The sequence below is a fragment of the Trachypithecus francoisi genome, unplaced genomic scaffold (genome assembly GCF_009764315.1).
Source record: "Trachypithecus francoisi isolate TF-2019V2 unplaced genomic scaffold, Tfra_2.0 Lachesis_group1, whole genome shotgun sequence".
NCBI lineage: Eukaryota > Metazoa > Chordata > Mammalia > Primates > Cercopithecidae > Trachypithecus > Trachypithecus francoisi.
Window position 1 is genome coordinate 40,778,781 of NW_022681454.1, and position 12,718 is coordinate 40,791,498.

Sequence of the window (12,718 nt, forward strand, 5' to 3'; positions counted from 1 at the left end):
AATAATTAATTCCAATATTCCTCAGGATCCCTGAACTCCTCCCCAAAATTCAGCAGTGTTTTCAAAAGAAGTCAAAACAAAGCAGCAGAACAGCACTGGCATGAAAACGAGAACATAAAGTACGTGTGACGAAAGCCTTTTTAAAAACAACCTAGCCAGGCACAGGGGCTCACACCTGCTACCCCAGCACTTTGGGAGGCCAAAATGGGAGGACTGCTTGAAGCCAGGAGTTCAAGACCAGCCTGGGCAACAAAGTGAGACCCTATATCCACAAAAATAAAAAAAAAACACCTGTAGTCGCAGCTACTCAGGATGCTGAGGCAGGAGAATTGCTTGAGCCCAGGAATTTGGAGGCTGCAGTGAGCGATGATCACGCCACTGCACTCCAGCCTGGGCAACAGAGCAAGACCCTGTCTCTAAAAATAAAAAGAAATAAAACATCTTGAGCCGGGGTCTTGGTGGATAAAAACAGCTGGGAATATCTTAGAAGAGAATATGAGAAAAAATTCGGTACAGTGGGGACTATATTCTTTTTTTTTTTTTTTTTTTTTTGTTGAGACGGAGTCTTGCTCTGTCGCCCAGGCTGGAGTGCAGTGGCCGGATCTCAGCTAACTGCAAGCTCCGCCTCCCGGGTTTACGCCATTCTCCTGCCTCAGCCTCCCGAGTAGCTGGGACTACAGGCGCCCGCCACCTCGCCCAGCTAGTTTTTTGTATTTTTAGTAGAGACGGGGTTTCACTGTGTTCGCCAGGATGGTCTCGATCTCCTGACCTCGTGATCCGCCCGTCTCGGCCTCCCAAAGTGCTGGGATTACAGGCTTGAGCCACCGCGCCCGGCCAGGGACTATATTCTTTAGACAAAAGTTTCTGAGATCATAATCAGATAAAACAATCAAGTCAAAGACAATCTTATTTGGAAATTTATGAATAATCTATGACACAGAAATATTTTATTAAAAGCTGTTCATCAAAACCAGAAAACAGAGGTATCAAACACCTTCTAGAAAGAGAAGTTTGGCTACACAATCTGTAAGTATAAGCAACATCACAGGGTAAACACTGAGTAAGAAAGAACTGTTTAAAAAGCACTTGCACACATCATGACTGTTGATGGTTGTGTGAGAAAATATTTTAAATGGTCCATTTTCAAGGCATGATAAATCTAAGTCCTGGCAGCCTGCTTGCAAATGTAACCACACCACATGGCTCATACACCTAGAAAGTCACAATAAGCTAACAGAATGTAGAGGAGGGGTCAGCCCATTAAAGGAAAGAAAATTTTGTTATTGGGAAATGAAAATTAGGCGGGGAAGGGAATGGGGTATAACCTTACAAGGCGGATAATGAAACTCAGGCAACATCCAGGAAGATCGTAGCCCCAGAGTACTGGGCCAGTGAGGAACTGGGGGAGGGACTGGCATGCTAGGAGATAAATTACCTGTTGTGACTGTCCTAGGTGTGCCTGCCCACCAGATACCCGATCTTGCAAGACTGTTATTAAAAAGTCTCACTTTCACTGTTCTTCGTGCCTCTAAGTCCATTCTTTGGGTTTGGATGGGTGTGTTTCTCATAGTTGCTATTCATTATGAAGAAATTTTATCTTCATTAGAGCAGGCCCAATGGGGTCTCCACTCATAATATTCATTAAAAGTAATTCCTATTTTTCTTAATAATCAAAAAGAGCACTTTAATGTTGCCACGAATTTAAATGAATGAATTTACTAACGAGAGCAGTATTTCCTGAAGTGTGTTCCATGTGATTGTGTTTCCACCAAGGAAAAGGTTCCAGTCAAGCCTGGGAAATGCTTTCTTGCAGAGTCCTAGTGATCTCAGTGTAGGAAAACCTCTGAGAGGGCCCAGTGTACTTAGTTTAACTCAGTTTCCCAAGTGACTATAGAATCTTTTTTTTTTCTCAAGGGAAAATCATGAACATCTGACCTGATTAATCCTCATGGTACGCTGAAACGGAAGTCTCTTGGAAACATGCCCTTTATGGGGTCTGAAACCCTTTGACAATAATCATTTTCACTTCTTGTGGGAAACAGCTGGATTAGCAGACTCTAGGGCTTACTGGCGAAGTACACAAGGATCTCTGTGCCCCTACCCAGAAGATAAGCCTGTGCCAACCACAAGGCAAGAGGGGAGTCCCTGTTCCAAGTTCCCTGTGTTCAGAAATTATGTTTGGGTTGCGCGCAGTGGCCCACACCTGTAATCCCGGCACTTTGGGAGGCCGAGGCATGGAGATCACCTGAAGTCAGGAGTCCAAGACCAGCCTGGCCAACATGGTGCAACCCTGTCTCTACTAAAAATACAAAAAATTTGCCAGGAGTGGTGCCAGGCACCTGTAGTCCCAGCTACTTGGGAGACCGAGGCAGGAGAATCGCTTGAACCCGGGAGGCAAAGGTTGCAGTGAACTGAGATTGCACCATTGCACTCCAGCCTGGGGAACAAGAATGAAACTCTGTCTCAAAAAGGAAAAAAAAAAAGAAATTATGTTTGCTTGGTTTTGGTACTTCTGCAAAAAAATAAGGAGGAAGGTGCTTGCCGGGGTCTGAGTGAATAAGAAGAACGCTGAGGCTGGAAGCTAGCATAGGTCCCTGAAACTGGGTGGGGACATCCCTCCCAACTCACCTTTGGGACAGTAGCCTGGCAGGCCCACAGAGACAAGATGAAAGGAAGCATTCGGTCAATGGCCTCAGTCGCCAAGGGCAGAAATGCCACCTCTAAGGCCCAGCGCACACACCTGCATACGTCCTCCTTTGCATAGCGGGCAGGAGGAAAGCAGGCAAACCTGGGTGTCTCCTGGGGCTGAACTGGATTGGAAAGACAAAGCTCATGAAACCCCTTTCCCCAGCCTCCGTCTCTAGGGGCCATGACATTTACCTCACTGATCAAAGGGAACAAAAGTCAACTACGGCCAAGAAAGAGGAGGCAGCCCTCACTCTACCAGGCAATAAAGCAAATGGGCCCCAAGAAACACCATAATAAAGATAGACATGGCTCTCAAGAAGACAAAGACTTCAGCCTAGTCATGCGACAACCAAAACCCCACAGAAGACCGGTATCTGATGTGACTCAACTTCTTGTGCTGTTCATAATAAAAGGTCTCTCCAACACAACCCTGGGGCTCAGTGGGGGTATCATAGCCGATCACCTCCTCATGCAAAGTAAACTCATTCCCGAGGGAATTTCTTCCAAGCAAATCAAAACCACTTGAAAGCCGTAAAAAAAGTTACATCCAAAATACTTTGATAATTTCTGAAATTACGTGGCTCCGGGAAGCACTCTAGATTTGCAGAAAGATTTTGTGCCCTTCATGTCTGGCATACTACATACTTCTCTCATTCATTTTAACCACATCAAGAAATTCCCGAAGAGATTCTACTTTCTTAGCAAGGAAAGTCACAAAAGAGAATGCAAAATGGGCTCGTTTTTCACGAGCAAAATGAAACACTTTTATGTTTTATTCATGCAAAGTGAAAACTCCTTTCCTTTGCAACATTACAAATTGAATTTGCTCTTGTAAATTGGCGTTAAAGAAAAAAAAAGGAATCAAAAGCAAAGGAAAGTAAAAAAAGCAGGAGTACAAAGGCCCCTTCTTCTGGGGAATGGAAACTCAGGGGACCAATGGGGAGAAATCGAACCTTTCACCGGCAAACACACTTAAAATTTACCGTTTCCATGCCGATCCGGCTGAAGGCACCCACAACCCCACGATCTCGCTGAGGTCCTGCTAGCTACGTGGAACCCTCCCACGATCTCGCTGAGGTCCTGCTAGCTACGTGGAACCCTCCCACGATCTCGCTGAGGTCCTGCTAGCTACGTGGAACCTCCCACGATCTCGCTGAGGTCCTGCTAGCTACGTGGAACCCTCCCACGATCTCGCTGAGGTCCTGCTAGCTACGTGGAACCCTCCCACGATCTCGCTGAGGTCCTGCTAGCTACGTGGAACCCTCCCACGATCTCGCTGAGGTCCTGCTAGCTACGTGGAACCCTCCCACGATCTCGCTGAGGTCCTGCTAGCTACGTGGAACCCTCCCACGATCTCGCTGAGGTCCTGCTAGCTACGTGGAACCCTCCCACGATCTCGCTGAGGTCCTGCTAGCTACGTGGAACCCTCCAATGATCTCGCTGAGGTCCTGCTAGCTATGTGGAACCCTCCAATGATCTTGCTGAGGTCCTGCTAGCTATGTGGAACCCTCCAATGATCTTGCTGAGGTCCTGCTAGCTATGTGGAACCCTGAGTGTATTTCTAAATTACACTCATCTGCTAACACTGAGTGAGAATAAGAACATGAGTAATACAGCCCACGTTTCAAAGCCATAACCAAGGCAATGTAACCTAATTCATACTGATTTCATCAGGGAGTGGGAGTGGGAAGGTCTTCCTGCTTTGTGGGACAACTGAACTCACTAGGGTCTGGAACAGCCTCTCATCCTATAGATCACATGATCAAGTGTACTTCAAGTCTCCCTGAGGTCTGACTCTTCTCCAACCTCCACTGTCTTTAAAAGGAAGCCATGTCATTAGCTGCATCTGCTAGCATGTGTTTAAAAATCAAGGGCTAACATTCATTAAGCATCTGTCATGTCCCCATCACGGAACTGATTACTGCATACACACACAGGCACATATATGTATGTATTGTGGTCCTTATGATGATCCTCACTTCACAGATCAGAGAACTGAGGTTCAGAAAACTTGAACAATTTTGTTAACTGGAGTTTGAATCATTTGTTTCCTTCCAGACATGTAGCATTTGGCCTCACTTTAAAGAGTAAGGGTGAGCTGAAAACCTCATCAATACAAACCACTGACAATCTGACCTTAAGAAAACCCAAGCTCATCCACTTGTACACGTATGTAATGTAACGAGCTCCACACCTTGGTTCCTGCCTTAAAAACAAACATGGAGGACAGGAACCAGGAAAAGCTCAAGCATCTTATACCCAGGGCCTTCCACCAAAGCTAAATGTTTTTAATGATGACCAAACATCACCAGAGAGTTTCCTTGTAAAATTAATCCATGCATCTCTCCAGGGCTACAGCTCTGGCAAGCAAGGGAATGACAGGTGTGTGCACATAATCCATCCACCCATTCCCCCAAAGCACCTGGCCCAGCTGTCATCATTCACTACTCCGTTACAAAAGCTCCAAGATGCAACTGTGCTCCCAGGAAGGCTTATGCAATCAGCAGTGAGAAGAAAGACACTTCAGCTCTCTCTTTTGCAGACCATTTCTCACGTCTAGTTCCAGCATAAATGCTTATTCTTTAACTGATGAATACTTGGCCATAATCCTTCCTTTCTGGTTTAGGACTTGGAACTGAATCAAACATACTAATGCCCAGCGTTGGTTGACAAAGGCTGTCATAAGCCAAGGTAGACCACAACCCCATTAGAGAGACCAAATGACTCCATAAAAAAGCAGAATGTTCAGAAATGGAACCATCAGCTCAGGAGAGCCGCTCTCTGTTGTCTGGGATTTTTATCCTCTTTTGCAATGCTCTTGCCCATTTTCAACAAAGCAATAACAAGCTATCATCGTACAGCTCATCCCTAAATGCTAGGACATGCTCTAGTACCTTGGGAATTGCCAAAGATTGACTATAATTTAAGAATTAACTGCATTTAATGTAGACCAATTACTTAACAATGGTCTCTGAGTATAAAGTCTGCATAACTGCTACTTTATTAGTTAAAATATGCACTTGAAAATCAGAACTCCTTGTTTCCAATCATCCTGGAGAACAGAAAATTCGTAACACATCTAAGACGCAATTCTTATAAATAACGTATTTTCAGTAGGATTTCAGAAAAATATACATCAAATGGAATTTTGATATGACCAGACCTTTCCAGTGTTAAAAAAGTTTCGGCAATCCCGAACTCCGGAAATTCCTGATATCATGATTTAATGACCTGAGGCTTGTGATGAAAGGCTGTACAACGTCCCCCTTCAAGTAAGCCCTTGATGAAGAAAACAGCAGCAGGAGGGCCTCTGAAATGGCTGACACTCAACTGAATGAAATGGAATTAATTTTAAAAAGACTGCAGAGAGGAGGGGAAAAAGGGGTTGAGATGGCCTGGGTTGGAAACTTGGTTGAATGAGGAGGGTCAGGAGGAGAAACATGCAGAACTGGAAGGCAGGATCAGGGTCAGAATTGACAAAAGATTTGAGACAATGAAGCTAGGAAGGGAAGCAGTTTGGAGGCTTTAAGAGGCAGGGAACTAGAGACACGCTTTCATTTTGTACATTTCTATACAGAGCCTACACGAGTTTTGTATTTGGTGAAATGCTGCGAGACCATGCTTTGGTGTTCAGCTAGAACAGGGACACGGGTGAAGTGACCCGGACTGCCCCACCCGGGGACTCACCGGCCATTGTCGCGGCCCACGCCCCACACGCGGATGCTGACGATGGGCTGCGAATGCAGCACGCTGCGGTCCATGGGGTCCACCAGGCTGAGCATGTCATTTTCCAGGATCAGGTACATGTCTTTCCCCTGGGACACAATGAGAAAACACGCTGTCTTCCTCATGCAGGCTGGAAAGCCTAATTGTGTGTGGCATCCAGGAACACTGTGTCAGCCACCAAAAGAAGTCACCCTGCGGTCTGTAATTTGTCTGCCCAAGAAATGTCCTTTCTGGACAAGAATATTGATATGTTTCCGATTCCTCTCATACACCCAATTTCTCTCTCCCTGAGTCCTCTGAAATGTGCTCCCATCCTGCTTTCCAGGCTGCTCTTAAATTTAATTATTTACACTTCTGAATCTTTATGACAAAAGGCTAATGGTGGGTTGTCTGGAGAATTTAGTCTTTCACTAATTCTGTGCCCATTAAATTCTTAGAACCTCTATCTCCCCATTCTTCTGGCCAGCTCCTACCAAGCATCCCCTCGACAGCCTTTCCAGACCCACAACGATACCTGCTTCTTCTCGGCTTTTACACCACTTCCTAGCTGTGTGGTCTGCCTGACAGACAGCAGGCACAGCTTCGTGACATTTCTCAGCACTAACAATGGCTAACATTTAAATGACTACATTAGGCCACGTGCTTAAGGTGCACTGGCTCATGATCTCTCTAAATTGCGCTCTAAGGGCTTGGATTGTTATTATCACCAGTTGGCAGTTGGGGAAACTGACACTGAAAGGTTAAGTAACTTGCTCAAGGTCTGACACAGAACCTGTGGGTGCTGCTGGGATCCCAGCACGGGGGAACACCCAGGTCTCTCAACTCCTGCACTGTCCTTCGGAGTCTTACACTCTGGTGTCCCATCTCCCCACCTGTGTTGGTTTTCTGTGGGCAGAAGCACTAGACTACTGATTCCCCCTGCAATATCCCAGGCGTAATTTTAGGACATCATCAAATATCTGCTGCACAGCTGAAACCCTCTCTCTCCTCAAGGTCATCTAGATGCTGTGGCACTGATGATGGAAGATCTGGCTCGGCAGAGCAGTGAGGCTTCTTGGTAGGTCTTCAAATCTCAAAGTGAAACAGATAAACTGCTTTCTGGTATAGTTTTTGGGAATGATGTTTTAGTTTCCCACCAAACATTCTCAGGGTGAAATAGAGCTCTGATGCTCAGGGAGGCAGAGATAGGTATCTCAGTGCCTCTGTCAGCCAGTGTTGAAGCTGTGGCCTATGTCTACAGCTGAGATCCAGCCTGGTCTCAAATCTTCCCCCAAGAGCAGCTAAGCCATTTACAGACGAAAGCACTGGCAGAAAACACAACTCGTGTTGACTGTTGTGGTGAACACGATTCACAGAGCCTGGAGCATGCTGCCTTAGACCTACGGCTCTTCTAAAGGTCAGTCATTCACATGTTAGTATAAATCACAACCACCTTCCTTCTAAATCCTGGCCAAGAAGGAACAGCATTTTTGACTGAAGGAGAGTGAAAACAGGTGGAGAATTTGGTGGTAAACATAGGCCTGGGTTTTGTTCTTTATTTTTTTTTGAGATGTAGTCTCGCTTTGTCACCCAGGCTGGAGTGCAATGGCATGATCTTGGCTCACTGCAACCTGCGCCTCGTCTCCCAGGTTCCGGTGATTCTCCTACCTCAGCCTCTCGAGTAGCTGGGACTACAGATGCATGCCACCATATCCGGCTAATTTTTGTATTTGTAGTAGAGACGGGGTTTCAGCATGTTGGACAGGCTGGTCTTGAACTCCTGACCTCAGGTCATCCATCTGCCGCAGCCTCCCAAAGTGCTGGGATTACAGGCCTGAGCCACCGTGCCCAGCCATGCTTGGGTATTTGGATGGGAGATAATGTAGTGAGAGAGGACAGTAAAGTCAAACAACAGAAGAGTCTAAATGGCTTTTCCTGGATGGAAGAAAATTCTTCCAGTTCTCCCTTATGCTTGGAATGTAAAAGTCAGCTTGGCAATGCAGTGATTCAGCTCCACTTTAAGGCAGACAAACTCCACCATGGAAAGGTTTGGAAACCTACCTCCCATTGGGACGTGCTGCTAGGAGAAAATGTGAGTGGAGTTCCAATCAGCTCAACCAAAAAGCAAACTTTTCTACCACTGCCGTGTTCACTAGAAGCAGAGAGAACAGCATCTATTCATGTAGCAAACACTATTCCAAGATGCTCCCAAAATGCTTTTTCTACAGGTCTTGGGCACACCAGGAATATAGCTTTTCCAGTTTGGTGTGAGTTTTATACACATTTGGTATCTGTACTTACTTCTTTCCTTTCTGAAATGATCTCAACTAACATTTCAAAATGTAATCACTCTGTTAAAAGGGAGAAATATATAAATATCAATTCCACAATTCATGTATAATGTTGATTCTTCAGAATGTAAGTCAAGAAGAATGTTATAAAAGGATAAGTTGTCAACTTTTAGAGTAGAAGCATCAATATTTTTGTGTGTATGTGTGGAAGTCACCTTCCCCTTTGAGAATACGGGTCCTTCTTCCAGTCTGCAAAACTGCTCTTACAGACTGGCACATCCCATTTTGCAGGCATGTTTAGGGGAGTTCTGGGTCCCTAATGCTCACTCATAAATCTGTGTCACTTAGCTACTGAGAAACGCTCTCTCTCCAGGCCCTAGTCCTCACTGGGATCTGGCAGTGCTAAGGGATCAGTCACGCGGGGGCACCATGCCTACACTTCCCGCATTAATGGGAAAAGACACCTGAAAAACACCTCGGAGCCCCTAAGTACCACGTGTCACCGAGCTGTGGGGCGTCCTGAAACACAGGCGAATGTAAACAGCCTGCCGTACATCATTCTACGTGCCACTTACCTCTCCCCAAATCCCGACCGTGTCTCGGATGTCATTTTTGCAGTAGGAAAGTTGCCTGATGCAGTTGTTGACCGCAACACTACTTTTACCGGGGGCGAGGTCTTCTTCTGCCATCTCTACCCATCCCAGAGAACGCACAGCAAAACACTGGAAGATAGAGTAAGAGGACAGGAAGTCACTCCATGGTTTGGCCAATCATATCAGTTTACACTACTCCCCTCCGACAACTACAAGGTACTATACTTAACGCACTTTTATTTGCTTCATTATGTTCAATCATCTAATTGAGTTAACAAATCCTCTATTGCTAGAAATTAAATGGTAACTACTTTTTGCTATTTAAAAAAATGTAGTGACAAATATCTTTTTGCCTGATGTGTGCATGTGTTCAGATTTCTTCCTTAGAACAGATTACTAGAAGCAGGCCAGGTGCGGTGGCTCACGCCTGTAATCCCAGCACTCTGGGAGGCTGAGGTGGGTGGATCACCTGAGGTCAGGGGTCTGAGACCAACCTGGCCAACATGGTGAAACCCCGTCTCTACTAAAAATACAAAAAACAGCCAGTCTTGGTGGCGGGTGCCTGTAACTCCAGTTACTCAGAAGGCTGAGCCAGGACAATCGCTTGAACCCAGGATGCGGAGGTTGTAGTGAGCCAAGTTGGCACCATTGCACTCCAGCCTGGGAGACAGGGCAAGACTTCACCTCAAAAAAAAAAAAAAAAAAAAAAGAACAGATTACCAGAAATATAAGTATAGGGCTTATATTACAAAAATTTGGATATAAAAATTTCTAAGCTCCTGATACCTCTTATAAGGCAGTTTTTTAAATAGTGAGAAATGCAACCCCATGAAATCTGTTATTTGGTAAGCACCTAGAAACGGTGGGGACAGAATGAATTAAATACATGTTAGGCACTTGTTTCTAATAACAGAGAAGGAAGATGTTTTCTCTAATACCCAGAAAGGCAGCAAAACGAGGAAAAAAAGTATCTACTCATGATAACAAATAAGTGTGTCAGGTCCTACAGCGTGACGAGGGAATCTTTAAATGCCGCAGTGCTTGCAGAATTGACAGATTCGTGCTTTTAAAACCATTTATTCTTGTATCACTTAGAGATACTTTGAGATCATACTACCTCTCTTTTTTTAAAGTTCTGTAATTCAATTTTTCCCTTTAATTAAGAAAGTACTATATGCTGCATATTGTAACAAGTAAAAAATCCAAAGACGTATGAAGAAAAAACTTCACAGCCCATGTGAGGGTGACTTGGCTACAGCATTTGCCTTGCCGGTGATCACCAGGGTTGCTGCGTGCCTGAGCTGGGTCCCTCAACCCTCTCTGCATCCCTGATCCCATGCAAGCTGTCCAGCAGTTGCAGAGGCCACCTTCCCCGAAAGGCAGACATGGAGCCAGCCTTCCTTGGGAGCCAACAGACTGGCTCTCCAAGAACAGCTTTTAAAGTTTCCAAATGCGAGCTTCATAACCAAATGAAGAAATGCAGCAAAGTGTCCTAAAGTGATCACATTCGGTCTAGTGCCACCTTCCCTCTTCCAGTTACTGTGCGCAGACCGGGAACCCCCTTCCTGAGTAGCTGATCACACTTTGTCAGGGGAAAAAAAACTCACCAAAATATCAACGACAAAACAGCCCATTTAAGCAAACACTGCGCTGATCCTCAGGTCCTAGAGAGAGGAGAAGGCTATGTGACCACCTCAGTGGCCACTCTGCTGATGGTGCACAAGGTGCCTTTCACAAAGAAACCAAAAAAAGAAGGCAGTCCCCGTGACAACCACAGAAGCTACTCAGGAGTCTGAGTCTTGGGGAAAGGTTCTGCACATGTACACACTGCAGGGAACCAGCCTGATGGGGAAGAGGAGGTCCCGGGTGCCAGAGGTGGCTGTGGCCAATTCAGGGCTGGCCAGGTCTTGCCTGGCCTGCCTGCCCCTCCACAGCTCTGCTCCCTCAGTCTCAGACCAAAGTGTGTTTCTCCAGGTGGATGTGTTGGATATTCCACAGAAGCACCCCACCAAATGTGCTGCTTTATGAAAATGCATGATTTTGCCAGTCTGACCCCTAAGTGTCCAGGCCCTGCTGTTTCTCCAGAAAGTGTTGTGCAGCCCACTAACCTCTCTCCCATGTCAGTTCCCAACCCAGGCCCTAATCAGTAAAATCACAGGGTCCCAGCTGACTCCCCTGGCCTGCCATTCCAACCTTGTCTCCTACCACCTCTATTCAAATGTCAAAAGTATTAATTCAGTCAGTCCTCACCCCAACCCTTTGAGGTCAATACTAAGTTACTGTACCCATTTTATACATGAGGAAACTGGGTGCAGCACAGAGCTGGTACTAAGTTACTGTACCCATTTTATACATGAGGAAACTGGGTGCAGCACAGATCCAGGATTCAAACCTGGGCAGTTTGGCTTCTGGGCTCCTACACTTAACCACTTTGCTATATGCCTCTGAGATTTTCATGGGGGGGACAATGTCAGATGGGGTTAGGATGATAAAGAAGGCTGGATAAACAGCCAGTAACCTCAATATAGTTCTTCTTTTTTTTTTTTTTCGAGACAGGTTCTTGCTCTGTCACCCTGGCTGGAGTGCAATGGCATGATCTCGGCTCACTGAAACCCCCACCTCCTGAGTTCAAGTGATCCTCCTGCCTCAGCCTCCCAAGTAGCTGGGATTACAGGTGCATACCACCATGCCTGGCTAATTTTTGTATTTTTGGTAGAGATGGGGTTTCACCATGTTGGCCAGGCTGGCCTTTAACTCCCTGACCTCAAGTGATTGGCCTGCCTTGGCCTTCAAAGTGCTGGGATTACAAGCATGAGCCACTGCACCCAGCCCTTAATACAGTTGTGAGTGTGTGTGGATCAAGAGTAGGAACAATCGGCATTCTAATCTCAGCTCTCTGATGTACTGGTACTGGGACCTTGGAAAAGTCATTTACTAAGTCCCAATTTTGTTCATTTGTAAAAATGGGAGTAATAATAATAATTACTTCAGAGGGTTTTCATGAGGAGAAAATAAGTAGTGAACTTAGCATATAAAAAACACTTGAACATTTGTTGAATGAACAAGCAAATAAATACAGTGTCATATAACTCTTAACTGAATAATCAAGAAGGAAAAATGAAAGATTTGTTTTAGGGTGACCACATGTCCCAATTTTCCCCTCAATAGTTCTGGGGCATCCCTGTCATTCTGGCAAGATTATTCAGAGCAGCCCCTTTTACTCTCAAAAAGTGTCCTGGGTTAGACAATAAATTATATGATCACCTTGGTCAAAATTCTAGTGAATTCAGCTTCTGGCATGGAAACTGGGGCTTGGACAGGGTACTGTGGCATGCCCATGTGGAAATGGGGTTCAAGATCCACAGAAGCTGCCATCAGGACAGCATCTCAGTGATCCTGGCTGGGGTGAACCCTAAGACAGTACTGTTACTGTGAGATACT

The 12,718-nt window shown here is 45.6% G+C and overlaps 1 protein-coding gene across 6 annotated transcripts in view; it reads right to left on the minus strand.

Moving 5' to 3' along the window:
• The window catches only part of APBB2 (amyloid beta precursor protein binding family B member 2), a 423,550-nt gene that overhangs the window by 75,594 nt on the left and 335,238 nt on the right, over positions 1–12,718 (minus strand). For 5 of the 6 annotated variants that reach the window (XM_033214066.1, XM_033214071.1, XM_033214067.1 and 2 more), the window contains 2 exons: positions 9,260–9,406; positions 6,376–6,503 (listed from right to left, as the gene is read on the minus strand). In XM_033214066.1, the coding sequence (XP_033069957.1) occupies positions 6,376–6,503; positions 9,260–9,406 (275 nt within the window). Of the gene's footprint in view, positions 1–6,375; positions 6,504–9,259; positions 9,407–10,884; positions 10,944–12,718 lie in introns of those variants that run through there. The other variant, XM_033214070.1, reaches the window with a different exon arrangement.